The sequence below is a fragment of the Branchiostoma floridae genome, chromosome 18 (assembly GCF_000003815.2).
Source record: "Branchiostoma floridae strain S238N-H82 chromosome 18, Bfl_VNyyK, whole genome shotgun sequence".
Taxonomy (NCBI): Eukaryota; Metazoa; Chordata; class Leptocardii; order Amphioxiformes; family Branchiostomatidae; genus Branchiostoma; species Branchiostoma floridae.
The window spans coordinates 5,531,935-5,559,774 of NC_049996.1; the positions used below are offsets into that span (position 1 = coordinate 5,531,935).

General features: G+C 42.3%; 1 protein-coding gene across 1 annotated transcript; it reads left to right on the forward strand.

The window, feature by feature from the left end:
* Positions 1-12,218: 12,218 nt before the first annotated feature.
* On the forward strand, positions 12,219-23,114 carry LOC118406021. The gene is made up of 14 exons (XM_035805876.1): positions 12,219-12,606; positions 12,814-12,929; positions 13,069-14,243; positions 14,468-14,532; positions 14,893-15,128; positions 15,428-15,560; positions 15,759-16,007; positions 16,438-16,593; positions 17,167-17,625; positions 17,946-18,100; positions 18,238-19,520; positions 19,617-19,705; positions 20,761-21,042; positions 21,633-23,114. The coding sequence occupies exons 1-14, from the start codon at positions 12,342-12,344 to the stop codon at positions 21,644-21,646; spliced, it is 4,677 nt and encodes a 1,558-aa protein (XP_035661769.1). The 5' UTR covers positions 12,219-12,341; the 3' UTR covers positions 21,647-23,114.
* Positions 23,115-27,840: the final 4,726 nt, after the last annotated feature.

Below are 27,840 nucleotides of genomic sequence, written 5' to 3' on the forward strand. Positions count from 1 at the left end.
GGCTAGTGCGCCAGAATTGTTGAACCTCCTAAGATACCTCTTGTGAAAATCTTGTTGGTTTGAAATCTGGAAAGGTTTGTAATTCCATGTTTACTGAGGTCACCTTTTCGACTGTTTTAAATACAAATGTTGCCAGTCGTTGGTTTGGTTGATTCGAGTGCAATCGACTTTTAACACAAGTATCGGCATCAATATACCTCTCCAGTGTTTTTAAAGGATGCCTAAAGAAAAATTAAACTACACGTGAAGACGGAGTGAATTAGCAAATGGAGTCTTAGTTTTACGGTAACTTTTACGGAAAAACAATGGTGCGGGTCCGGCGTGCGCTTTGTGGAACGGGCGCTGATGCCAGCGCTGGAGCGTTCCTTTTCGGACGCCTCTGATGAGGTGACCTCGCGCGGTTCACCTTTTTCGCCCTCGAAATTGATAATATGCAATATACCACCTGTCTATTTTACGCACTAGATTTCCTTTCGTTCTGAAATCAGCTGTATGGTAAAACGCAGCGGGGAACTTGCGCTAAAATCAACTGGTTTCAGATCATATCACCAAACGGGTAGCTGTAAAAGTCTGTTTAAAAAGTACGTAGGAGTAGAATGAAAACCTTAAAAATTGTAAACGTGATGAAATATTGATTGTACAAAGTTGTAAACTCGAGCGACAAGCTTTTTGGTAGGTAGTCCCGACGCCCGGGGTTCATGTAACGGAACGTACAACTGTCTCAAAACGGCGCGCTGTTCGCTACGGCAGTCAGTTAGAAATTTTGAAATTAGATTTAGATCACTTCGGATTGGTATATTGACTTCGGTATAAACTCGGAATTCATAAACTGGACGACCTGTCATAAACTTTGAGATTTATGGAGAGAGGATCTGTCCCGGTTGGATAATTGCTAAATCGTCAAACGCGGTGCGTTCTATTCGGGAATCAAAATTATGTCATGATTTCACGGAATATCGGGGCAAATCTATGATAAATCTTATATTTTCAGAAACTAAAAAGTTTGTTCTTTCATACGCAGGATATCTCCTGTTGGTTTGAAATCTACAACAGGGAATTTACTCGAAAGTCACCTGATTTGGGGTCGTATTTGTGACAGGAAAACGATACACAATCGGTCAAAAAATCCATATGAGCTAAAAAGGAGGCTAAAATACTGTGAATGACTTAAAATTAAGAAGATACGCAGCTGTGTACTCCAGCGTCAAGCTTTCTTGTGAGGGGTGTTGACGCCGGGAGTCATGGAACGGACTATTTTCTCTCGCGGAAGGAAAAGAAAACTGCATAGAACTCTTGGCATGGCGTGGCGGCTGTTTAAAAAGGACATATATAGGTGTCAATAGGTTTACAGTAGCCGTAAGTAGTAATATCTAAGTCGGAGGGGTCGTATAATCCGGGCGGCTCCGGGCGGTTCCTATGGCGCCGCCCTCATTAACATAAAATCTATATGATTGACAGGTCGCATAATGATATATATATTGATGGTTTATGATATGTGTATGATATATCATATGTATATTGTTATATCTATATCTATATATCTATGAAATATCATTTGATATACCTATGCTATGTCATAGGCTATTCCTTTATCTAGTGTATATGTGAGTACGTAGCGGTCAGAGATCATGATGAGGGAGTAAAGGGGAAATATATGCCTATCTTAATCGTGTGTATATATTACACATATTCATTTGATCGTATAGGTAAGTATCATTGAATCATTGCTTTGGGGTCGCTTTACATCTTGCTCTGGAGTAACTCCGGAGTAACTCCGGAGTAACTCCGGAGTAGCTCCGGAGTACATGCGTACCTGTATTTAGGTTAGGTCTCTTATATTTCTCATGTGCGTGCGTGCCATGTATGTATTGTATAAGAAAAACAACACAATGGACACTAGGGTAAAGGGATATCGTTTCGTGACGGCTCTTTATTTATCACTCATTTGATCCAGAATACATCGAGGAACACAGAAGCCAACCTTCGTGTCGTCGTATAGGTTATGTGAAACATAACTTAACGTTAGGAAAAAAAGCTGTACTGCTTGCGGTATGTCGAAGTTACATTACTTCAGGACGAGGTAACCATATTTTTTCATCAATGTCTGTTCTGAGACCCAGTTCTTGCTGTATTCTATCTCATAACTGTGATGAGGCAGCGCAGCAAACTCTATCAGATAAAACTTTTTGCCGGCGCGTTTTGTCTCCTTGATGACGCGTTGAGGAATATCGCCTGGCTGGTGAGGTAATGGGATGGTCCAGTCTCGATAAAGTGTCCATTCCTCCTAGTCACCACTGTCGTAGCCGTACTCTTGACTTTCATCAGTCGTAGCCGTGCCGGAAGACGCGTCAGAGCTTGCATCACTCTCGGAACCACTTGGATCGGTGTCGGTTTCTGACTCCTGAGAGTCCATCACAGACTCATCAGTTTCAGGCTCCTCATCTTGTGACTCCATCGAACTGTCGTCTTTCTCAACGTCATCACCTTCTTCATTGTCTGTCGAAGAATCAAATGTGTCCATATCTTGTCCAGAGGACATGTCGGATGCGTCAAAAATATCGCGGTCACGATAAGATCCCGTCTCGGGGTCTACGACGACTTCTCCCGAGGCAGCAGCTGAGTCGTCTCGATGTTTTCTTTCTTGATGCCTATCGAGATTAAACTTTCGAGCAAACTCTTGATCACAAAATTCACATACGTGAGGCATACTTCCTTTCTATTTGGTAGACAGCAGGGAAATGATGCGATCTTGATGTGCACGCAAGGATATATCATGTACACAATGAGTGGCTTGCGATATGTTATCACTGTACGTTTATGTATACAAATGAGTCACACTATATCTGTCAGGAATTTTCCATGTGTTTACATGTACATACAGATGCCTTAGGAGACTCTATGCTTTTGTCATGAAAGTGTTTATCTTTTCAAATATCAAACAGGGTGTACTTACACGTTTGTGTGTGACACTACAGTATATTTCTATACCTACATCTGTCTCAAGCTATTGTTGAGGAAAAACAAGAACTTTGCGTGGCGTCATGTTAGGTTTATTTATATGGTAGTACTGTACATGTACATAGGCAAATAAATTCGGCTTCACATCGGTCAACAATCTCGAAAATACAATAACTGTTTGTCGTTTAGTTTCAAACACTTACGCCATGATACTCTTCAAACACTATGATACATCATGTCATTTACTGATAAGAGCTGACAAAATAGCTATATGCAGAGATACTTAATATGCCGTTGGTACTATACAGTCTATATATCTAAGGGTAGGGTTGTGACACCGTCATCCAGAACGTGACGTTTGGGGTAAAAATAAGAAAAGGCGTCTCGTGTTTGCGTGTAGGTCACCATCTGGTTGTTCCGAACGCGAAAACCTCTGTTTACCCCCTGCCCACTTTCCTGGGTAGTCAACACTTTAAGATACTTTTGATAATTGATCTCGTTGCATCTCTTGCTCACCCCCTTGCAACTGTATTTGTCCTCTGCTTTGTTATCCCCGCCAAAACAGTAATAGGTCTTTGAACACAACCCGACAATCCCATCGCCGGACCACTCTTCCTTGAAGAGCCCAGGAGTGCGTTTGTCGAAAGCGGCGGTAGCAGGGGAATCCGTGCGAGGGAACCAGAGGTGTTTCTCACGTTCGTAGCTATCACGCATGTGTGGCTTGATCACATCCGCCAGCCTGTCCGCGGAGATGGCTATGTAAGCCGAGTCTGTGTCCATTTCGCAATATTGGAAATCGGACATGTCCACGAACTTCAACATAAAGTCATAATAAAACTGGAGCATGCGCAATTTGGCGTACTGGTAAACAAAGAACCCGACCTGCAGGGGGAGGTCAAATGTGATGCGGCGCTTGCCAGTCTCGATTTCGTAAAACCCATCGACGACCTCGGTTATCTGTCTGAAACAAGGAGAGTTTATCTTTTGTGTTGCGGCGACGTCACTGTCGAAGTAGCAGACGTCAGACTGCTTTTCTTTGTTAGTAACCGTTTTGCCATAAGCACTGTTGCCAATAAGTTTCATCGTGTCGGCTATGATTTTCTTCTTGTTGTCTTTGTCGCCAGCACGACGGGCGTTACTGACCGTGTTGCCAAAAGGTTCGAAACATTTTTGGGGTACGTATTCTAGCACTTGGTAGACACGGGTGATAACCAACCCCTTTTCCAAGTACCATTTTAGCAAAGGTGTCGCCAGTAATACCTTTTTACCAAACATACTTCCAATCAGAGAGCGCCTGGGTTTGGACATAATGTTGTGCGCTTTAGCATACTGTTTCATGACAGGACCGATGTCGTCGATGGAAATGTCGCAATTCTTGAAAATTGGGGGCATTTCGGAAAAATGTGTCTTGAGATGCACGGGGACTTCGATATCGCACTCGACCACACCGAACATGTCATCTGCACGGACAGCCTGGAGGATTTCGTTTTCAGCCAATTTGTACTTGGTTTCGGTGGGTGTCTTGCGCCCAGCCAAGAAGGCGGACACCTCTTGATTTCTCTTTAGTCTCTGTCACTCACACTCCCACATTTCGATCACTTTGTACCCCTCCCCCCTCAAATACTCGGTTATTTCTTCCGTGTCTTCCCTTAACTCTGCCATTGACTTATTTCGTACAGAATTGGTGTCAATACCCGCTGTGAGGTGGCAGTCGTGGCCGTGCCAGTAGCACCCGTGGAACTGGAAAATTTCACCGGTGGCCGAACAGAAACCGTCCAAGGGAACTTGGCGCAGACCAATACGTTTTGCTTTATGGTTAAACTTATTCCGAATGACGATGTCACGACTGTACGCTACCCAGTCTAACCATTCTGTGGCCATGCGGCCCCAATACGGGGCGGAGTACTCTCTCATGAACTCATTATCTGCCTGACGCCTAATGTAATACCCTGTTGGCATGTCTTGCATCAAAGACCATAGGTATAAGGCGTTGGCATCGAAGCCAATCACCCTTTGACAGGGTTTCGGTTGTCTACCCATACCTTCCATCTCTTTCTGTCTAATGTAGGTTTCACCTCTCTGATGATACCTATGGAAAATTATGCTAGGACCCCCCACGATGTTTTCCTTAAATAATCTAAACACTTCTTCCTTGTCTGGAAGAGTGAAGTAAGTGTCCGACGGCAGGTTCATGAAGAGATACTTAAGTGTCAGGCCCGGGACGCTGATGCCATCCTTGAACATGTCAATCCCGAGGTCGCTGTAGAAGTCAGCCATCTTCTGGATGATCTCCAGCATGGGGACGACGTCCTTGTTGTTGTACCTGCAGAAACAGAACCGAAACAACAATCAATCTTCTGCGCACGACTTTCCATAGATCGATTAGAAATGAGTAATTTCCGAGAAAAGTACACCTACCATATCAAGAAGTCCTTCATGGTCTGCATGCCGTGCTGCTGCCACACGTCCAAGCAGTGCTGGTAGTCTTTTGCAGAAATGTGGGACCCCCGCAGCTTGCTGTAGAAGACGTCTGGCGGCGGGAGTTGGGTGTGGTCCAGTTTGGCCAGGTCGTCCATCCACTCGTACCTGAATTCAATGTGCGCGTGAGAAAGCAAAACGCGTTAAACTCGTATTCCCACATTAGTAATCCACGCACACTGGCACACATGAAGAAACAATATGCATCGTTACAACATTAAGAACATTTAATTCTAGAATAAACATCACCGTTGGAATTCTATTCAGAATATAATGGACTCACGGAAATATGCCTTTCGTCTCCTGGCACTCGTACGCGTTGAGAAGCTGTGAGTACGAGAAACCCGGCGCTACGAAGTTGATCAGGTCCAGGAACTTGAGTTGATCCGTCACGATAGACATGAAGCTGTTGTCCTTCTTGATGGGACGGAGGGTCTCCTGTTGTCTGTACAGATGGGGCAGAAACACCTTCTTCATGGCGTTCATATCGTACTTCCCAGAGTTGAAACCGATGACGGGTAACTGACGCAGGTAGTGATGCAGCCGTCCGACCAACTTGCTGACCCAAGTTTGTTTTTCTTGCTCTTTTTCGTCACCATCGCCGTCTTCAACATCATCATCTTCTTCATCTGTCATCATAGAACCACCTTCCTTTTCCTCTCGTGACGTTACCGAGTATCCATCTTCTTCTTCAGACATCATGATCATAGCGTCACCATCTTCGTCTTCTCGTTCCAATATGACAAAGTTTCCTTCTTTGTCTTCTCCTTCTGACGCCGAGAAGTCTTGTTCTTCTAGTTGGGACATTATAGAGGCTTCTTTATCATCTGGGCATAATGCCTTTATCTGTTGAAAGATTTCGGAAAAATGCTCTTTCAACTCGACATAGGCTGCGTCACTGACTTCCTGTAGGTACGTCAACATTTTGTCGGCAACAACGGTCGGGTCACCCTCAGAGACGAAGCATTTAGGCGTTGTGAACCCAGGTACATTGGAGCAGACGCTCACACTCAACAGTTCGTGTACGGCTTCCCACGTTATCTTGTCGGTGCTTTGATCCGACAGGGGTTTGAGGAGGCACTCGATATCGTATGTCGCCCTGTACGGATAAAAACGATCTTCGGAGTTCACGTGAATACCGACGTCATCCAGTTGCTCGAAGATGGTTTGTCTTCTGTTGTACGCTCCGCCGGGATAAACGTACCTGATGGCCCCGCTGCAGTTTGACTGATGGACTTTACAGTTGTAGGCGCGGTTGAACTTCCTGCCGCACGTGGTGCAGCCGTAGGATTTTGCGTACTTTTTAAAGTCCTTAATGTAGCTGAAGTGATCCTCGTAGAGGTTCAGGTACATCGTGTTCTTGTGACGGGTGAGGGGTCGCCTGACCAGCTCTGCAAACGGTGTTTGGTTTTCCTCGTCTTCTTGGTCACCTTTCTGAAGAGAGTATACATAGACATTGAGTTGAAAGAGTTTTTCAATGTCGCCCAAGTCTTCAACAGACACCCCACAGAATTCTTTCTCGGCCAGGTCCACGGCTTCCAGGTACTGATGGAGGAGCTCCTTGGTCGCCGTTTCGAGTTGTTTCGGATCTTTACCGTAGTGTGCTGCAAGACAGCGGAAGAAGCACAGGTTATCGTCGAATGGACCGTTTGTTCCGCTTTGAAGGGTGACGATGGCTTTGTTATTGACTAGGAAGGAGGGAAGATTTTGGGGTGCACCGATGGGATGGTTCTTCCCCACTTTACTGATATAAAACTCGACCTGGGGAATGGCGTGGACAATCCATTTTGAGTCAGGGCGTTGTTGTCTGCAGAACTCCAGGACGTCCTTATCAGCGATTTTGTCCAAAAATGTTTGCAGGTCCTCTTCATTGTTGACTATTACGGGTTTCTCCAGGAAGCGGTTGTTGTTCTCACAGGGATAGTAATAACGAAGTTCGCCTTCAATGCTGCGGAGGACAAAACTGTACGACAGATTGATTTTAAATGCCTCCTTTTGGTTCCGGAAGATCGCCCGCACTTTGCCCGTCAGGTCGTCTACGTTGGCAGAGTTCAATCTGAAATTGTATCTGTCATGGACCGGTGTTCTCTTGAAATGTGTACGTATTTTTGACCAGTTTTCTGTATACATCTTCTCCAAGGCTGGATCGTCGTCTTCCAAAGCCAAGTCCTCCGGTTTGCGAAGGGGGTCTTCCTGCACGGGGAATTCGTCGTTTGTTGGATTGGGCTGCACGCGTCTCCGTTTTGGTGCGGCCTCGTTAGCGTGGTCAGAGTGTCTTTTGTGACCGCGGGTAGACGGTGTATCTTCGGGGTGTGCCTCTTTTCCGTGCCGCTGCAGTTCTCCCACCGTGTTAAACGAGGCGTTACACAAACGGCAGCTGAATACAAGACTGGTCGGAGGTTTGTTGTGTGTATGCTTGTGTTCTCGCAGCTTGTCCGCCCTTGTGAACTTTTTCCCGCAGAAATCACATTCATGTTGTGGTGCGTTAGGCGTGTGCTTTTGCTGTTGGTGTCGTTTTAAGTCGTAGACACGGGTAAATGTTTGTTCGCATGTCTCACAGCGGTAGGTGGGTGCCGCGGCATGGGCCACTTTCTTGTGGCGGCCAAAGGACTGCCTATGTTTGAACTCTTTTCCACACTGTTCACAACGGAACACCATGGTTGCAATAACGATTTGGCTCTGAAATATAGATAGAACGAGTTTTTTAAACACACTGAAAAACGATTGAACAATAGAGGGCATGGATTGAAAATATGATATGGTGGGCTTCACTTTCTAAACCGAACCAAATCAAACCAAAACACAAACATGTGTTCCCAAACACCAACACGAGCGTTCACCAGACGATCTGACAATCCAAAAGTATAACGAACCAGGACGACTGGAAATGGACTATGTTATTTTACTATCTTATGTCAGTTCACCCTAATTGGACTCCTAGCATCTTAATCTATCATCTTGCTGTTGACCTAATTATGTATGACTAAAACCACGAAGAATCAAACAAATTGCTTTTCATGCAATGATGCTGTTACAAAACCACGATACCCAGAATTGTTGTTGATTACAAATACTAGTAGCAACTGAGAAACTTTTTCCGGTAAAGATTGGCAAAATACCCTCGCCCGGGCCCTGACCAACCCTGGCCTATAGACATGATCCCAAGTATTTAAATTCCGCACGGTAACAAGAGAACGCACAGTGTAAGCGCACAAAACACGCAGATTTAACTGCACAAGACACAGAATAAATATAGACCGAAGCAACGAAGTGTATAAATTGTACGTTTTTCTCCTTTCATCTTTCACAAAAGCTACAAAAGGAGCCGGTTCTGGTCAGAGGGACAAAACTTCACAACCTCGGACCCTTCTCTCCCAAACTAAAGCTTGTTAAAACAACGGACAGAAAAGCCGTTTTCCAATACTATACGACTAACAAAGATATGTTGGACAAAACTAGTTGTTACTTTCGTTTGTCGCACGTAGATATTTCAAAGATTTATGGTAGTTTACCCTTGAAGTTGCGTCCAGCTAATCGAGTTCTTTGGTCAATATACGTATCGGCCTCAAGACTGTTACCAGCTTTCGGTCTATGGTTGCAAGAGAAAAGAATTATAAAAGAAAACATGATGACAGACTTACCGGTCGACGGCTGTCCAGCTTGCGGAGGTGGGTGGCGCAGAAGAGAGAGATATTAGTAGAGCCGAGACGTCCTCGCAGTTCCCATGCCGATGGTCAACTAAATTTCGCCCTGGCTCTTGGAGTTTTATAGAGATGTAGAACAATAGGTGGTGTCAGGGGTTTCCCCTACATCCCGGCAAATATGCACGGCGTCTGGGACATCGATGCACGAAGACAAAGGGCACAATTATCAGGGTATTGTTTTCGGCGTGGGAATAGATCTTATTTTCATTTTCGGCCCTTTCAACAACTGATGAGTCGGTACCCCCGTAGGGATGTGCATGTGTAACCATGGTGATATCATAACAGAGTTGGTGGGAAAGACGGTAAGTCATCCATCAGTGCCGTCCTCGGAAGGATAAACGCCGCGACCACTCTTGCGACCAGACCACGATCAAAGCCGTTTCCCGAAATAAAACAAAAGACGTAAACAAGGCATTGTTCATGGCGCGTTCAGCACCCAACGGTCGGCGGAAATATGCACTCGATGATACCGCAGGGATATGAACTAAAAGGGATGCGGATAAAAGGGATAATCATAACGCTACTGACAAAAGAATAATTTAGAACAACACAATACCTATCGCATTGGTCAAACATTGCACGGTAAATATGAAAGAAAATATTTCTTAGCGCTCCCAATCCCAGTGTCGACGGTCTCTATAATACAAATGGAGCGCCATCTCTCTTCACCCCCTCACACCGCCAGGTTCCTTTGCATGGGGAGAGGAGGAATCCCTGGGAACAAAACGCCGCGACCACCCGAAGGACAAAGGAAATAAAACCACATCCAAAGTCCTTCAAGGCAATTAAGACGTAGGTGTTTGTGTTGTTGCGTTGGTTTGACATAGCTGTATGACAAGACGAACGTTGGCTTCTGTGTTCCTCGATGTATTATTCTTGATCGAATAAGTGATAAATAAAGAGCCGTCACGAAACGATATCCCTTTACCCTAGTGTCCATTGTGTTGTTTTTCTTATACAATACATACATGGCACGCACGCACATGAGAAATATAAGAGACCTAACCTAAATACAGGTACGCATGTACTCCGGAGCTACTCCGGAGTTACTCCGGAGTTACTCCAGAGCAAGATGTAAAGCGACCCCAAAGCAATGATTCAATGATACTTACCTATACGATCAAATAAATATGTGTAATATATACACACGATTAAGATAGGCCGCTACGTACTCACATATACACTGGATAAAGGAATAGCCTATGACATAGCATAGGTATATCAAATGATATTTCATAGATATATAGATATAGATATAACAATATACATATGATATATCATACACATGTCATAAACCATCAATATATATCATTATGCGACCTGTCAATCATATAGATTTTATGTTAATGAGGGCGGCGCCATAGGAACCGCCCGGAGCCGCCCGGATTATACGACCCCTCCGACTTAGATATTACTACTGCCGTATCTGTCATTATTTTATAGCCAGACGCCACGGACCAATCAGGAGACCCCGTTTTATGTTGGTTATGACGCCTAACACATAGATTCCGGCCAGCCCGGTGTGTATACAATATATCTGGCGTCGATACAAATTCTGACCAATCAGAAGCAGCGATAGACAGGAAAGTAAGTGATATGCCAATCAAAAGGAGCGAAGCATATGCCAGAGCAGAGGGAATAAGTACAGACTGCAAGGGGGAAATGGCTCCTTCTGTGACATTAATAGTGAGTTTTGTTCCAAAAAGCCAAAGACTGCAATGTTTTGAAAATTTTCTGTGGTTTCAAAATGCAATCTGTATTCTCCTTACAAATGTATGTACCAAAGAACAAACGTGAATTTTCAGAAATTCAACAAAGGAATTCACACGTACAGTACCAAGATATCTATGCGTCATACAAAAGTTTGCAAGTTTGGGAAGGCTATATGATGACAACGTTAATGACCCGCCTGGTCCTTTGCAATAATCACCTCATAAAACCAGTTTATTCGGTACTTATGGCAAAGGCCCAGGCGTTAGGACACCATATATAGCCCGGGGCGGGTAATTAACCCTTAAATGTCGCATAGCCAGGCGCCGTGGACCAATCAGAAGGCCGCATTCTATGTTGGTTATGACACCGTAGCACATAGATTCCAGCCAGCCCGGTGTCGATTCAAATCGACACCAGTGTCGATTCATTCTGACCAAGTAGAAGGAGCGATACACAGGAAAGTTAGGAATATGCAGGCATTGGCCATTCAAAATGAGCGAAACATATGCCAGAGCAGAGGGAATAACTACAGATTGCAAGGGTGGAATGGCTCCTTGTTTCGCTCACTCGGTGGTATAATTCAATGGTTATAGCAAAGGACCAAACGTTATGATACCATATACACATCAGAGCGGGGTCATTAACCCTTAATTATAAGCCTGATTAGCGCATTTACGAAAATACTAATGTTTATAAGAAAAATATAATTTGCAAACGGTTGCCAACATGACTATCTGTCAGGAAATTATTTGCAACGGACGTGATTTTAATGCAACGTTGACCAACGATACAGGAATAGCTAGTTGAACTAAATTACTGTTACAGAAGAGCCGTGTGCTGGGCAAGAGGTCAATTAAGGCTTATGAGATAAAGCCATTGATGGCTGCAAGGAGGTTGAAAGAGGTTTTGTGACGAGCTGCGCCTCCGCACCTCCGACTGGTCAGGCCCTGGTACCATGGAACCAAGAGAACAGGGCAGAGATTGAATTTAGGGCGGTCCATAATTCAGAAAAGCATGTTGAAATACACTGAATGAAGGCTTAAAAAGTTCTAACCCATATTTCAATTTTAAAAATTTTTCTCCACCAGAAAGTCACTTGAGTCTAGTTTATTTTATTTTATAACCATTGAAAGGGCATTAAACCGGCTCAATTTCCGAGAAAAGCTTGCTCTATGAACAAAACCTCACCTTTTACCTAATTTCCCTCCTGATTCAACCCGTAGCACAATCCGTAACAACAAAGTAAAAGTATTGTTTCTCTCCCATCGCTGAGATGTATTGTGGCGATAAGACTTGGGGACTTGACTCATTATTTCACTAATAGTCGGTGTACGTATTATTGAAGAAATAAAGAGACATCTTTTTTTCCCTGCAGAGAGCGGAGAAAGTGTTGCCAGCACTACGCTGCAGCAAACACAGGCCATCTCCGGCAATACAGTTGTAAAAGCCAAACGACAACAGTTTCGTTATGTTACGGTCAAGCAGCAAATGCAGGAAATTCCGGATGATGTCATAATAAAAGTAAAAGAGCGACTTCAGGGTAGTGTAACCGAGGAGCAGCTTGGAACAGCCGAAAACCCGCGTCTCTACATCTGGGACTTCGGCGGCCAGGCCGCGTACTACGGGTCGCACCAGAGCTTCTTCACCTACCGCGGGATCTACATCCTGGTCATGTCTCTGCTGCAGAAACTGTCAGACCCAGTTCCTGATCAGGACTACAAGGCAGCTGCGGAAAACCTCGTCACCGGAAGAGGTTTGTAACGCATCTTTCAGTGTAGAATTATGTTGTGACAATTAAACCAGGTAGATTAGCAACTTCTATTCTATGAGGGTCATTTTTAGAGATTGCGTTAGACTTTGAAGGCAGTAGATTGAAGATGGGACTAAAATGGAACTTACAGAAGTGTTGAAAAGCTGTGTTAAACGTTTATTTTTACAATCAATGTCTCCCTATTTTCAGACTACTTAGACCACTGGCTGAACTCTATCCTCACACACACCCTGGTGCACGGACGGGAACACACAGGGCAGCCGCCTGTCGTCTTGGTCCTCACATGCCAAGACATGGTCAGCGAGGTATGTAGAAATTTCGAAAACTGGTCTTCGACTGGAGCTTGCAGGACATGGCTAAAAAGATCAACCTTGAGTTGATTTCTCAAATCAATCAATATTTCCTTGGTGTTTTAATCGGATTAATTTGGTCTCTTGATTTCAGTCAGAAATTGAGAACTACAAGAAAGACATACTGAATCACATCAGGGGCAAGGCTGCAGGCAAACACGTCTTGCCAAAGATTTTTGTCGTCGACAACTTCAACGAGGACAACAGCGACATTGACGAGCTCCGAGACTACCTCCGTGAGGTGGCGAAGTCTCAGTGGTACATGGGCCAGGAGGTGCCGATAACCTGGCTTCATCTGAAGTCCAAGCTGATGGACAAGAGGAGAGAGGACGACCCATTCTGCCCTTTTCAACATGTCGTAGATCTAGCCCGGAGTGATGACGTGGGCATCACGGACGACAGCCATGTTGCCGATATCCTGACCTTCCTGCACGACCTTGGTGACATCATCTTCATCAATGAACCCGTCCTTCGCGATCACGTGGCTCTTAGACCTCAGGTGATGATTGACGTCTTCAAGACCATCATTACCGTTCCTGAGTACCAACAAGACAGGAGCATGGGTGGGGAGGTCGCCGAGATGTGGAGGAGGCTGGAGAATGAAGGGATCCTCAGTGACAGGTTGTTGACAATCATCTGGAGCAAAGCAGATCGGAAGATGCAGAAGCCCTTTCTGCTCCGGAACAAGGCCTTCCTAAAGCAACTGATGGAGAAGTACGACCTCATCTGCAACGCCACGCAGATCGGTGGATTCGAGGACATAGTGGAAGAGGCTCAGAAAGAAGAGATCTACTTCGTACCATCTCTCCTTGCCGCAAAGCCTGACGAAAGTATCTTGTACCCTGGGCACATGAGAAGATACCGTTACCCTCTGTATGTTGTATTCGACAACATGTTCTTCCCCGGTGGCATGTTTCACCGTCTACAAGCAATATGTGTGCGCACGTTCGGTCTTGAAACGTCCCAAGTGTTCACCGGTTGCGGCCGCTTTCCTACCGATGATGTAAGGCAACAGTTCGTGGTAACCAGGGTGAAACACTGCCTGAAGGTGGAGCTTCTGTCAGTTGAAGATGCAGAACAGCTAGTGTTCACACAGGGCCTTCCTGTTCGAAAGTTCCTCAGCAGCTGTCTCTTCGAAATCAAGGAGAAGTGGATTCCCTCCATCCAGTATCACTGGTGCTTTGGAGAGGAGTCAGAGGAAGATACTGTCGAAACAGTATTACATCCGCTCTCTGACATCGGGTATGAAACGACAATGGGGTCCAGTCGGTGAGGCCAATTATATCTTTAAATGATAAATGGTTTATTTATTAACATTTACTTCCAAATGTCTAACAGTAGCAGCCGATTGGATGAATTGATGTTAGACTTTACAGTTCCATGCAACATTATGAAATATAATTATAAATAATAGAAAATAAAATATTAAAGGGAAGGTAGAATTAATATCATGGTTGATATCATGGGTTACTAACTGACAGTTTTAATCTCAGTTTTCCAGAAGACTTTATTGATGTCTGGATGCGCGACAGCGGTGAGAAGGGAACGTTATGTGCAGGTAAAGTAATTTTGATGTTGGTTCTGATCTATTTTGTCTTTTTTGCCACAAAGCAGCTACTCGAGCAACTGGATATGGTTTTGGAATCGGTCAGACGTTTTAGACAGCCATCAATGTCTTTCGTCAGTGACACTGAGTGCCACTATCTGGTACTGACGAAAGTCACTCAGTGTCACCTACGAAAGACACCGGACGGTTGCTTGATACTTCTGACCGTTTCCAAAACCATATCCAGTTGCTTATTAATAAGTAACTATTAACTATTTTTGGCGAATCCTAATACCTGGATGTCTAACCTTCAACGACGTGCCTTGTTGGATTCTCTAAATCTTTACTGATAAAAATATTGTGTACATTCAGACAATTCAGGTGGCACCGAACCAGTTATGATAGACCCCACCCTGAGCCCAGCTGATACCATGGTCCGTAGGATTGGTCCTGTCCTGGACTATATGCTGACCCGCGGAGCGCTGAGTCTGGAGGAGTGTGATCGGATCGGACACGAGCTCACATACGTCAGCAGGTTCAAAGAGTTGGTTGCTACCGTCAATAGGGCCGGATACACGTGCCGTCGCCTGCTGTCTGCGTCTTTAAAGGTTTGCCTCCCCACGACTCTATACTTTTTCCAAGTATTTTTATGGGTTTAGAGTATTTCTAACCTACATGTGGTAGTAAATCTGCAGCAGCACAAAATAGGTCAACATCTATTGATGTGATTAATAAAACAGCGTAGGAGATCTTGGCAAAATTTCCAGCAGGATAGGGTTAAGTCTTTAACTGGCATATCTTTAAGCCATGTCTCTGAGCCTAAGGTATCATTGTCTTATTTTAAGTTATTTTGGAATTGTTGGTTTACTGCCTACTAATTTCTGTGTACGATGACAATACTTTTAAGGTTTTTGCGGAAAGCGATATGGTTCACGTGATTCCTAGTCGGGAGGAAGAAAAGCGTATCCTGGAGAGAGGGAAGAAGATTCCCGAGCTTCCCAGAACAGTCTTTGACCGCATCATCACACGCCACACTACAGGTAAGGATTATATTATTGTTGATTCAGAAATAGGTATGACATGTATGAAGATATATGTACATATTTTGGACGTCAACATCTAAAGTGTGGTTCTGCAACCAAAACAACCGAACTTCATTCATTTTGGACTGCAACCATGTGTTTGAGATGAAATGATCTTTGATAACCCCTTTTAACCCAATAACTATTTTGATGCAGCATCAGTGCCAATTGAAGTAGAGATTGGAGGCCGAGAGATGAGAGTCCTTTACGAGCAGGCCTGTAAAGAGGGGTCCTACCAAGTCTTCTACATCAGGCTAATACTTGTAGGGCAACACGGAAATGGGAAAACCAGTTTGAAGAACAGTTTACTTCTTCTAAAGTTCAACGAAGATGAGGAAAACACTGACGGCATTGTGATCACCCCGTGTCTCGTGACTGGGAAGGAAGAGTGGAAAGTCACAAAAGGTGTGTATTTTTTCAGTAGTAATGCAGAACGATTCAAACTTATGGACAAGTTTCATATCAACTTAAATTACTAGTCAATGCAGGAGAATAATAACAGTTTTATGAAAACGAAACAGTGCTTGTTAACTGATAAAAGGGAACAGAGGGAATATATATATATATACAGCAATGCATGAGTCCGAAAGTGACAGTAAGTGACGAAACCAGCAATATTTCAATTCTTCCCAGCTTGATCGGTCCGCTTTAAGTTTAAATCAGATTTTAGACTGTTCCTTTCTATATGAAGTGTACCTATCGAATTACTAAAAAAAGAGTATTGGAGGGAAAACGAATCCAAATTTCCATAATTCCACGTGGTTCGTTTTGCTGCATTAACGGGTATGATATGTAGATGTTTCTTTTATCAACTGAAGTTTATAATAAATAATAGGTATGAAAAATCATCAACTTGCTCATGCTGCTGCGACCGAAATGAAGAAGATGATGGCAGAAAAGAACAAGCGAAAGTCAACTGCATCCAAGAGGGCTGACGGAGACAACAGACCAAAGCAGAGTGACCGTGGCCACGGGGATCAGGACACCAAAGGTACAGTGCTGCGATAATTGCTATCTATCGAAGCTGGTGTGTTACGCTGAAGGGCGGTTATACTGGCTATATAGATACAGATGCAGATCTAGATTTTAATAACCCTATCGTTTTTGGCATTCCCTTGCCTGGCGGGGGGGGGGGGCATCCCCCACTTCGTAATTTCAAAACGGCTTACTGGACAATCACCAGAGGATGATGATATGCTCATCAGCCAAAGAGCACGTTTCAGACTCGAGCGTTCATTTAATAGCCTGAATGAGTAAACACCTACAAAACTACTCACAGAACTCCTACAAAAACACACCGGATTGACATCTCGTGGACAAATCGTCATTCTTCGGCAGTTGAAATAATATCTTTGTTTATATACCTTTTCCCATCCACATGGCTGATGAAAATGGAATGGTCCGCTGGATAGGTAATCAAGATTTTCAGGGCTGAGCTTGGCATGTGAGATGTGTCTTAAGATATAGGCAAAAATGAGATAGTTAACAGAATTAAAGAATGTCCTGCTCCTAGTCTAAGATTTTTACACAGTTCATCTTCTTCTTACCCTGGTCGAAAAAACAGGGTCTAGATCATCATCACAACGACGTCTTGTCAGTTCACCAAGTCTAGTGGAAGCAACAGATAGCAAGCCAAAGGAACAGACAGAGGAATACAAAGGTGACACACGCATCGTCCTCGGCACAGAGCCTGGACCATCATTGCAACAACATCCTCCCAGTCAGCACAGCCATGTGCGAGCAACAGATAGCCGGCCAAAGGAACAAACAGATGAGTACAAACTTGCCGCAAGCATCGTCCTCGGCAGAGATGACTTCTCCAATATTGTCGGATCCAAGGAACAGCCGGCCATGTCTATCTGGGACTTCGCTGGGCACGATGTTTACTACAGCAGCCACCATGTCTTCTACAGTCACTATGCCATCTTCATCCTCACTCTGAACCTCACCAAAGCTCTCACTGAGCCGCTTGAGCCTTGGGCTGGTAGCTGTGCAGAAGCCTTTCAGCTCAAAACGGAAGGAGGTAACTATGGGTAGAATAATCTGCTCCCTCACGTTGTACATCCGAATTAAATGATAATTGGAAAAAGGAGTGGGCTTAAAACATTGAAAGTATGGTAGTGTGATGGAATAGGGCGAATTGTTGTGTTGCTTTTGGAAAAAAAATCGTCATAGTGACGATATACCGATGTACAGTGTGCCGAGAACTTCTTGTGGTAAACTTGTGAGCAACTTCCTCTCTTGCCTAGATGAAATCATAAATATGTAGTCAAAAGGATGTAAGATAAGTGTAGACATCTGCATTCAGACTAATACATCTACACTCAATCAATTTATCTTTAGACCTGGTAGACTACCACCTGGAGTCCATTCGAGCACACACTAGACCACTTCAGACAACAGCCTCGAATCCTGATCAAGAGGATGATGCAAAACGAGACGGACAGCCTCCCGTGATAGTGGTTGGCACAAATAAGGACAAACTAAAGCATGCACAGGTTCGTCTGGTTAACGACAAGTCATATATTTCTGGTACAAGGTCTTAAGCTATAAAGCTGATGCGTATTGTAGACAGCATGTGAATCATGAAAGTCACTTTAACTACACTGCATTTATTCATTTCTATTACTTTCAGGACGAAGTTAAGGCCTTCCATTGCACGGTCAAAGAACATTTCAAGGGAAAGGCAATCTCAAAACATGTGGAAGAACCATACTTTGCAGTTGACAACACTATGCGTGATCCAGAAGATCCAGAGTTGTCAGATCTCAGAGAATTTATCCTCAAAGTTGCCCAACAGCAAACCCACATGGGCAGGGAAATCCCAATCAGATGGCTGGAATTGAAGTCAAGGCTCATAGAAATGGAAAAGGGGGGCAGGAAGTACTGCAGTTTCCAGGACGTGATGGATGCTACTGACAGCTCTCGCTTACCGGAGGGATTCACACCAGAGAAAAATGTTGTCACTATCCTGAGGTTCTTCCATCTGTGTGGAGACATCCTGTTCTTCGACACTCCAGCACTCCGCAACTTTGTGGTGCTGGATCCGCAGTGGTTTGTTGATGTCCAAAAAACCGTCATCACCATCCCCAAGTTCCGGGATCGTGAAGTAAAGGACAAATGGGAGCAGCTCGAGGCCACAGGACTGCTAGAAGACAGCCTCATCGAGCACGTGTGGAGCTCCAGAAAACGACAAGAGGAACTCAAGTGTAAGCTTACTGCTCACAAAGATGAGCTGATAAAGATGATGGAACAGTTTGACCTGGTCCTGCAGTGTAGTACTGGGAGTGAGGATGAAGCAGATACCGGTGAAGGCAGTTCAAATCCAATGACTACCACCTACTTTGTCCCTTCGCTCCTCACCACAGTTAAGGACAGACAAAGACTGTACCCAACCGGTACGAAATGCAGCAAGCCTATTTTTGTCGTATTCGACGGCAAATTCTTTCCCGTTAGCCTGTACCATCGCCTTGTAATCACATGTATGCGTCGTTATAATAAGCGAAATCCACTAGCATATGCACGATGTGCAAGGTTCATCACAAGCAACCAAAAGCAGACCTTTGTCATCACTAAGAAAGCCCACTACCTGAAGATGGAGCTGGTGTCGTCAGAGAAGCGAGAGTCTGCCTGCTTCAGCCATGGTCCGGATATTCAGAAAGGCCTGGATGAAGACCTACGGGAGAGCATCACCAAGTGGATGCCGGGCATAAAGTACAAGTGGTGCTTCCAATGTTGCTGCCAGCCCCACAAGGATAAGCACACTAAGAAAGAATCAAATGATCTGGATGAAGACGCATTCATTCCAATCACGAGTGTCACAGAATGGTTCGCGGATGAAGAGGCCGTCTGTGAAACCTACTCGCCAGCCACAACCAACATCGACGACATTGGTCTTGCACACTGGTTCCAGAAACCGTAAGTATCTTCCTATGTTTGGAAGATGTTGAATTTAAAAACTTGAGCTATTTGATGTTGTATGAAAAAAAATATCACCATTTTGCCTGCTTTCAGAAAGCAGTGCTTGGAATTGCAGAGCCAAGTTTTTGAGCCAGCGACCATACGAGGTGACCGCCTCAACCCAGATGATGACGTAAAGGCAGGTAAGGGAGGAAATTTTTCTTTGTGAAGAAAATGTACTCCAATAGTAAACATTATGATAGAAAGAAAGAAGACAACGTGTCGTATTAAATGCCCTGGTGGGGGCTTTGGTACAAGATTCATGTTCAGTAAGAAAAGCACAAGATTCATGTTCAGTAAGAAAAGCATTCTTGGTATCTACCAGAGTGGATACAAAATTGTGCTTTCCCATAAAGACATATACTGTGCTATCATACAATTGTCTTTAGATGACGAGATAGCAAATCATATTCACAGCCTAGGTTTTCTTAGAAGCTTCATCTCGGAATGCCTAGACGACAGGCTTGTTTGTGTCATTGGTTATCCCTGCGGTCGCACTGCACGAAATGATTGCCAAAAAACTTGGATGTCCATATCTACACTGCCATATCTTTTATCTTGTAATGGGTGCTTTCTAAATGTTTTTGTAAGAGCTGATACTTTAATAAGTCTATTTACAAGCCGGGTAGTCACGTTTCATTTCGTTGCCCTTATCCACATTATTAAAACGGTGTTTACGGTTAACGATATCACCTTGAATGTTTTTTTTTTCAGTGAAGAAAAATATCATATTCTACTTCTGGTCTACAAGTGTAAAAATCTTGAGGACTTGTCTTTTGAAATTGTTCTTTACTTCTTTACATAACTTTAAAAAGGAACTCAAACCATACTGTTGCCAACCTACAGGAGACAGAGTGTCAGCATTTTCCCCAAACGACGTTTGACTCCTCCAGTCAACTGTTTGTCAAATATTTTGAGGCACAAACACAGGTGATAACATGGCGTCGGATGAGAATCATGACAAGTCCATCGAGTCTTCATTCGATCCACACTCGATGTAATTAGAAGCATGGTTTAAAGCAATATGGAAAACTATTTGATACATTCAGAGTCTACAGGAATGTTCGTGTACTTGAAAAGAAAACAAGAACAGTTGAAAGGCCCATAACGATAATTGGACACATAGAATTCAACAAAGTTTACAAATCCAATAGATAAAATCAACAACTAATCTTTCTCACTGACATCTACTCGACAGAAACGACGGAAGACCTGATTAGAGACAACTACGTACGTCTGTCGGAGAGACTACAGGTTGAAAAGCTGATCCCTCAGTTCATCCAGAAACGTCTCCTGGACTTTGCCGACCAGCAGGTCATCATGAGCAAAGTAACCACACAAAGCAAGGCCGAGACTTTATTACAACTTCTGAGTGAGAAGGGAACGTGTACCCCTGAGGTGTTTGTGGAGATTTTGAAGAAAGGAGACCACCGGCACGTTGTAGATCGGCTGAAACGGACAAGTACACAAAAGCCCATGGGTAACATTTTTTTCTAATAAGGATTTCATTTCATTTCATTTTGGAGAAAGAAAGGAAATGGAAATAAACATTAACTTTTACCAGGTAGCAACAAAATTTAAGGGATAATAATCAAGTTATTTTTCATCTGGTCATATGGTCCATTTTGAATTTCGGCCGATGGCGTTATCAAATTATCTTAATTTATTCATATTTAATAATGAAAGATGTTCTGGATAGCATAAGATTTTATCTATGTAAGAAAAAACAGTAATATAGCAAATAAACTTGACAAATCCATTGTTAGAACCAAAATGTATTTTAGGAAAACTCGCTAATTTCGGTGGCTCTATCGTAAGCCGTTCTGGCATTATGCGATATGAAAGTTGGCCTCAAAAGCACGCCCCCGTCTGAATAGGGTTAAATACGATAAAGTGCTTAATTTGAATCTCTAAGTCGATAACTGATTTGTTTTAATCCCTTAACATGCTTTTCATTGTCAGTGAAAGGGCACTCATGCAATCATCGTCATCAATAGCCACTTGCCCATACAGGTTGATAAGTATTACTCCTTCATTGTCCTTGTTAATATCACAATTTTCTCGTTTCAGGTTCTTCAGACTAATCTGATTCTTTGGATGATAGGCTTGTTTGCTCCCATACACATGGAACATCATAAAGAGTCATTGATGAGTCACACCATCGAACCAGCAGCTGCCAAATTTCCATATCGAATGCAGGGAATCATGAACATACTATAACCGACAAGAAATCTTATAGTTTCTGCTCGGTAAAAACTTTAATAGATGATTTTGAATGTGCTGAAAATGTTTATCTTTTGTAAATTATTTAAAATCATTTATAAATGATTTGTAAATGTGAGACAAATCTCTTCCGGACAAATGTTGTTACTTATAACTTTTATCTAAGCACGTATTGCTGAAAATGTTGCGCATTTGGTTCCAAACATTAGATTTTCAAAAATTTGAAACTTGTTTTCCAATACAACTTTGAAGCATAAACACCAGACACCTAGCCTGGTATCCATTGGTATCTATTTAGTTTCCAAGTGGATGGAACCTAGTCACCCTGTCAACAGACCGGTACCTTTTTATGTTGATTACTAGCATTTTTGGTATTGTATGTTATCGATAAAATCATGTTTTCCTTAATTTGATCGTATCAACGGTCCTAACTGCGATTAAGGTGGTCTTTATGAGCCTCGTACAAACCTCATGCATGTCCAGTTCAATAACTTTACTCATGTATTAATGTTGGTCACTATAATTCTTTTTTTTTATCAGAAGATGTACCGTGTTTGCACCAGCAACAAGCAAACAAACAAACAAAAAAACAAGCAGTGCAAATATTTACATGCAACTGATGCTTGTATGTTGATAGATTTCAGTTCCGCTGTAAAAAAACCTTTTCTCAATGTCATTGACTGTAGATTGTATATTTGTAAACTAACTACAACAGTTAAGGTATCTCTGTCATGCAAATAACATGGCACATAGTTAAGGACGGTTATGATGATCTAAGAAATGTGCAATATTTTTTTTTAATCCTGGACAAAAGTACCATCTGTTTATGTGAATTTATACTGATATTATCTAATGTTTTGAAATGTTAATAAGTCAGTATGAAGAAAATTAAGAAAAATATGTTCTTTTAATTTCAAGATTTCTTGCATTATAGAAGAAACAAGCAGATTTGATATGAAGTATTGGAATTCTTAAATTGCTAGACTTGCCGAAACAGCTTGGCTTCGACATCGGCGTCAGTTAGGGCTCCGTCACACATGTCGTGCCATCGTCGTACGATTTTGATGCCATAGGATACCAATCACCGACATGGATCCATGGATAACATTTTGTGCAATAAGACGCTTATTTTGTCCTCCGAAATGCCCGAAGTTAGAGTTCGTACAACGATCGAAAAACATATGTGGCCAAATGATGCGGAGTGAGCGACTCAAAGACGCAGTATCGACTTTATAAACATAACATGGTGACAACGGTTGTCGGAAGATGGCATCGCTTGAACCCTCACTACAACAATCATAATTATGTCATCGTAATGACCTCATTTCATTAGTGTAATACCTTGCATGATGCGCATGTTGAACATGAGCCTGCTCTAGATGTGACGATCTGTTTTATAAAAGAACTTTGACTAACTATTCATTACATTCGAAGTCAAACCTTGTTGTATTTTTAGCTCAATTTGTCATTGTTAATCAACTGTGTGCAATATACGTAAATACTGTGTGCAATATTCGCTGATGTGTTAACACCGTGTCCTCGATTTTAATAAATGTAACACGACAGGGCAATTCAGGGCCATGGTCCTGCCATTCTGTACCGTGTAAAGTGAGAAGAAGAAATGAACCATTATATATTACCCAATCATGGCGTGTAGCCTCCATAGCAGGCTCTCTGGGACCTTTTTGTTGGCTCATAACACACACCTGACACACCTGTCCTTGGTGCTGAACACTATATTAATACACACACAAACGTGTACTAGCATAGACAATCTCACATGTTCTTGGCACTGAACACTATTTCAAAATACACACAGTCGTCTACTATACACTGAACATTCACAATCTAACGTACCCTTGGTGTTGAACACATCGTTGATGCACACAAAAACTTGTTATAAACACTAAATATACACAACCATACCTTTTTGGGGACTAATAACCATACACACAAAGTTTTACCTATCCTTAATGCTGAACAACATTTCAGTATACACACAATATCAAAACAGTATGATATTAGGCATACACAATACCACCTGTCCTTGGGGCTAAACACTATTTCAGTACACACACAAAATTATAAAAACACTAAACCTATAAAAACACACCTGTCATTGGTGCTGAACACTATTTCAATACAAACACAAACTTGCACTAACAGTAAACAGACACAATCACACGTGTCACTGGTTCTTAATTCACATAAAACCAGCACACGGTATTCCATCTACATTTTTTCTAGAGAAGCCAGTCATGACATCAGACTTTTGTTGTTCGCATACTAACTTTGGCGTTTCTTTTTTATCTATGTATTTTATGTGTGTGGCTCTTTTGGCCACCAGAGTCAAAACAAGTCCCATAACACCTAATCTTTTACTTGAACAATTCCAAAACTACCCAAAATACGTGGCTAACAAGATTAGCCTGTTCCAAAGATATGCTCTCATATGGGATTTTAGGCTCCGGCTGTTTTTAAGTGTTTTGGGATTTTTTGTCTTTTCTTTTTTTGTACCGTTTTCGTCCTATACAAAATAGACCCCCCCCCCAAAAAAAAACGCATAAAACACATAAAAAAAAGCCGGAGCCGTATCTCTGTTTGAAGAATAACAAACATACCGCGTGCAAGTAATTATGTGTGTAACCTTGTTGGAATTGGGGATAAAGACACGCAGGTATATATTTCACTCACTTAATTGCCTATAGATATTGCAACCTGATAACACGTACACTTATATTAGGTGCAACAAGCAAACTTCGCAAGCACATAGGGGGTAATGTCGCAGTAAGTGTCTCACCTAAACTAGATAACGTTATTTGAAATGTCATATGCATTTGATTGACGTGTTTACGTGCTTCGTACTCTGAACTTTCCCCATTTTTCTTTATTTGGAAAGAAATAGCATTAACAACAAACATGAAAGGGCTTGTCGTTTGTGATATTAGAATGCTTTAGTTACTTTGCAAATAAATTCTATTAACATACAGTAAATATATTGTTTTTGTTAAGATTCGTCTATAAGAAATTATTAGTAATGGAACTCGACAGTTTTCGATAATGTTTATGACTGTTCGGTAAAATGGTTTGGCAATTTCATCAAGTCGGTGAACAGCTACCTATTTGGAGAATGCGGTATTCGACATTTGTAAAGTTCAAAGCTGACAAACAAAGTTAACCACGGCGATGGCCATGATTGTCTTTTCTGAGGATCGCAGATTGTGATGGGCTTAACTTGCCGTGCTGGTACGGTGATGCGCGACACTAAAGAATTCTACAGTGTTTAGATTTACATGTACATGTCTAAACATCCCTTTGCTTACAACTGGATGTAGCCTAGTCCCCCTGAGGAAGGCGGGATAGAGACCATTTAACATAGTCACCCTGCAAACGTACTGTTACCGATTCAAAAGGTTGAGAGACAATATGCTTTCCTCATATATAGTAGGTTACGTGACAATATGACTTCCTTTTATATAGTAGGTTGCGTGACAATATGACTTCCTTATATATGTATATGGTCTGTATTCATGTGTTGTTACTTAAATGTTATTGTATTGTTTGTGCTGATGTTATTTTTATGTGTGGGAAGCTTAAGGGAACTTGTAAAGGTTGTTCGAACCTGTTTAGCCCTCCCCATCACTTTTTGATGAATACAAATAAACAAATAGAGAATATAGCATTCCCCACTATTTGCTCCACTGCCGCCCTAACTTTGCTAATCATCGTTCACGCCTCCTTGGCAAACGTGTAAGTTAAACATTCTTGTGTTAGATGTTAAAACTTTATCTGACATTGCTTTTGTTACCTTATTACTGAAAGGTTCACCCTTGCTAACGTCCAAAATCAACACTTAAATTCTTGTCATATCTCAGCAATACCTACTTAATACTAAACATTTTCACTGATTTATATTGCATTTCAACAATATAAATCATATTGTTGAAATGCAATATAAAATGGTGAACAGACTGGTATGTTTTACCAGTCTGTTCACCATCATTACCAATGCCAGCTGCTGTTTCTCTTGCTGTAATTCAAATGTTCCTGTACATCCGACGTTCCTGTTCACATGTTTTCTGTTATATGTCATAGCATAACAAAACTAAGGATTGGAGCACATGCTTTGGAAATTGAAAAGGGTCGTCACAAAAATATACCAGCTGAAAAGAGAATGTGTCCCATCTGCAAAGACAGTGTTGAAGACGAATATCATTTCCTGATGATATGCCCTTATTACAATGAAGAAAGGAAAAAGTTATTGACAATGTATAATAACGGAACAACATTACCTAAAACAAGCAGAGAAATATTCGATGTACTTCTATCATGTCCTGACTCCATATCTGTGCACCTAGGTCAATTTATATATAATGCTATGCAAAAGAGAAGTAGTGCCTTAACAATGTGAAATACACTATGCCGCCATATTTTCTATCTTGCTAGACTAGTATACTGATGTAAGTAGTTTGTAATTGTTAGTTATACGTAATTTGCCATACATTGTACCTGTTGCAATCGTTGTGCAATAAACTTGACTTGACTTGACTTGTTTTGTCCAGTAGTGCCGCTTGAGTGCGGCACCACTGTGTATTGTAGGACCTTTTTGTTGCAATAAAAAAGGTATCATTAAATACCCACATTATTCTGTCATAGGTTATCGATAGAATATATTGTTCCTCAAGCTCTGTTTACAAAAGATTCTCATTGCGTTTAACCCTATCCAGACTGGGCTTTTGGGGCCTTCCCTGGCCTGGGGGGGGGGGCTCATTCGACCCCCCTTAGTATTTTCAAAACGACTTACTGTACGATCACCAAATTTGCAGGAGAGGTTGTGCTCCTCGAGTTTTATAATTCCTGAAATTTTTATATCATTATGACGTAATATGACGTAATTATGGTGTCATTTATTGATATTTTTGGCTAAAACAGGGAATTTCCATAATACCTAAATATCTCACTCAAAAAGTGACCAATAAAGGTTTCTTATTAATATTTAAGTGTTAGAAGACTTCTGTTGTCAAAAGCCGACGCAAGGACGTCAAAATGACGTCATAGAATGACGTCATCTGTAGTTTAGCTATCCGCCATCTTGGATTATCAACCTTAAATTTTACAAGATACATTTTTTTCAACATATAACGCGTTCACATGAATGTTTTCTCTAAGGAAATACCACATAGTGTCATCACTCTGAGTGAAAATAAGCTTGTTATACTTTAAATCATGATATTGTCGGCCATCTTGGATTTTGACCAATTACGTCATCTCATTAGCATAATTTATGAATATTTAATTATAAATGTCTAACTAAGATGTGTTAGATATTAAAGATATATGAAAAGAAGTTTAGTTCAGCAAAAAAATCTTGAAATCCCATTGTTTAAACCAAAATTAGTGATTTTCGTAAAATTTGCCTTTTAGAAACCCGTTACCATGGCAACAAGAAAAAATATAAACTTACCCAATTTTTTTAAATTGTTGCCAACAATATTTTAGGAAAACTCACTAAGTTTGGTTGTTCTAGCACAAGCCGTTTGGGAGCTATAGGAGGTCAAAGTTGGCGCAGGCACTTTTAGCCCCCCCCCCCAGTCTGGATAGGGTTAAGATAGTGTTTTCCGTGCTCCACTGTTCAGTAAATGCATCTTCATTTACACGATCCATTTATAAATATCATATTTTCTTCTTTTTTCCCTGCATTTTCTGTAAAATGACCGTCGACAGAAACCGACACCTGCAAGAACTTCTTACGCCGACTTTCTGCGTAGTTTCCAAGGCGTACCACCGTTTGTTAGGTAAACCGTCCACTGACCCTAGTCCGGCTGCGACAGAGATGCAGAGCTCACCGATGGTTTTGTCCTTGCACCGTTTCACCTTTCGCAGTTTCAGAACCAGTTCCTCCGTTGGGGACCATGGCACGAACTCAGTAGAATGCTCCCAGATCAGTGCATCGAATTTTTTCTTGTCAGTCTGCACCTTTTTCTTGCCATGGCGCATTGTTACCAGATACTTGCCCTGACTCTGGCGACCAACTTTGCCCCTGTGGACAGTAACG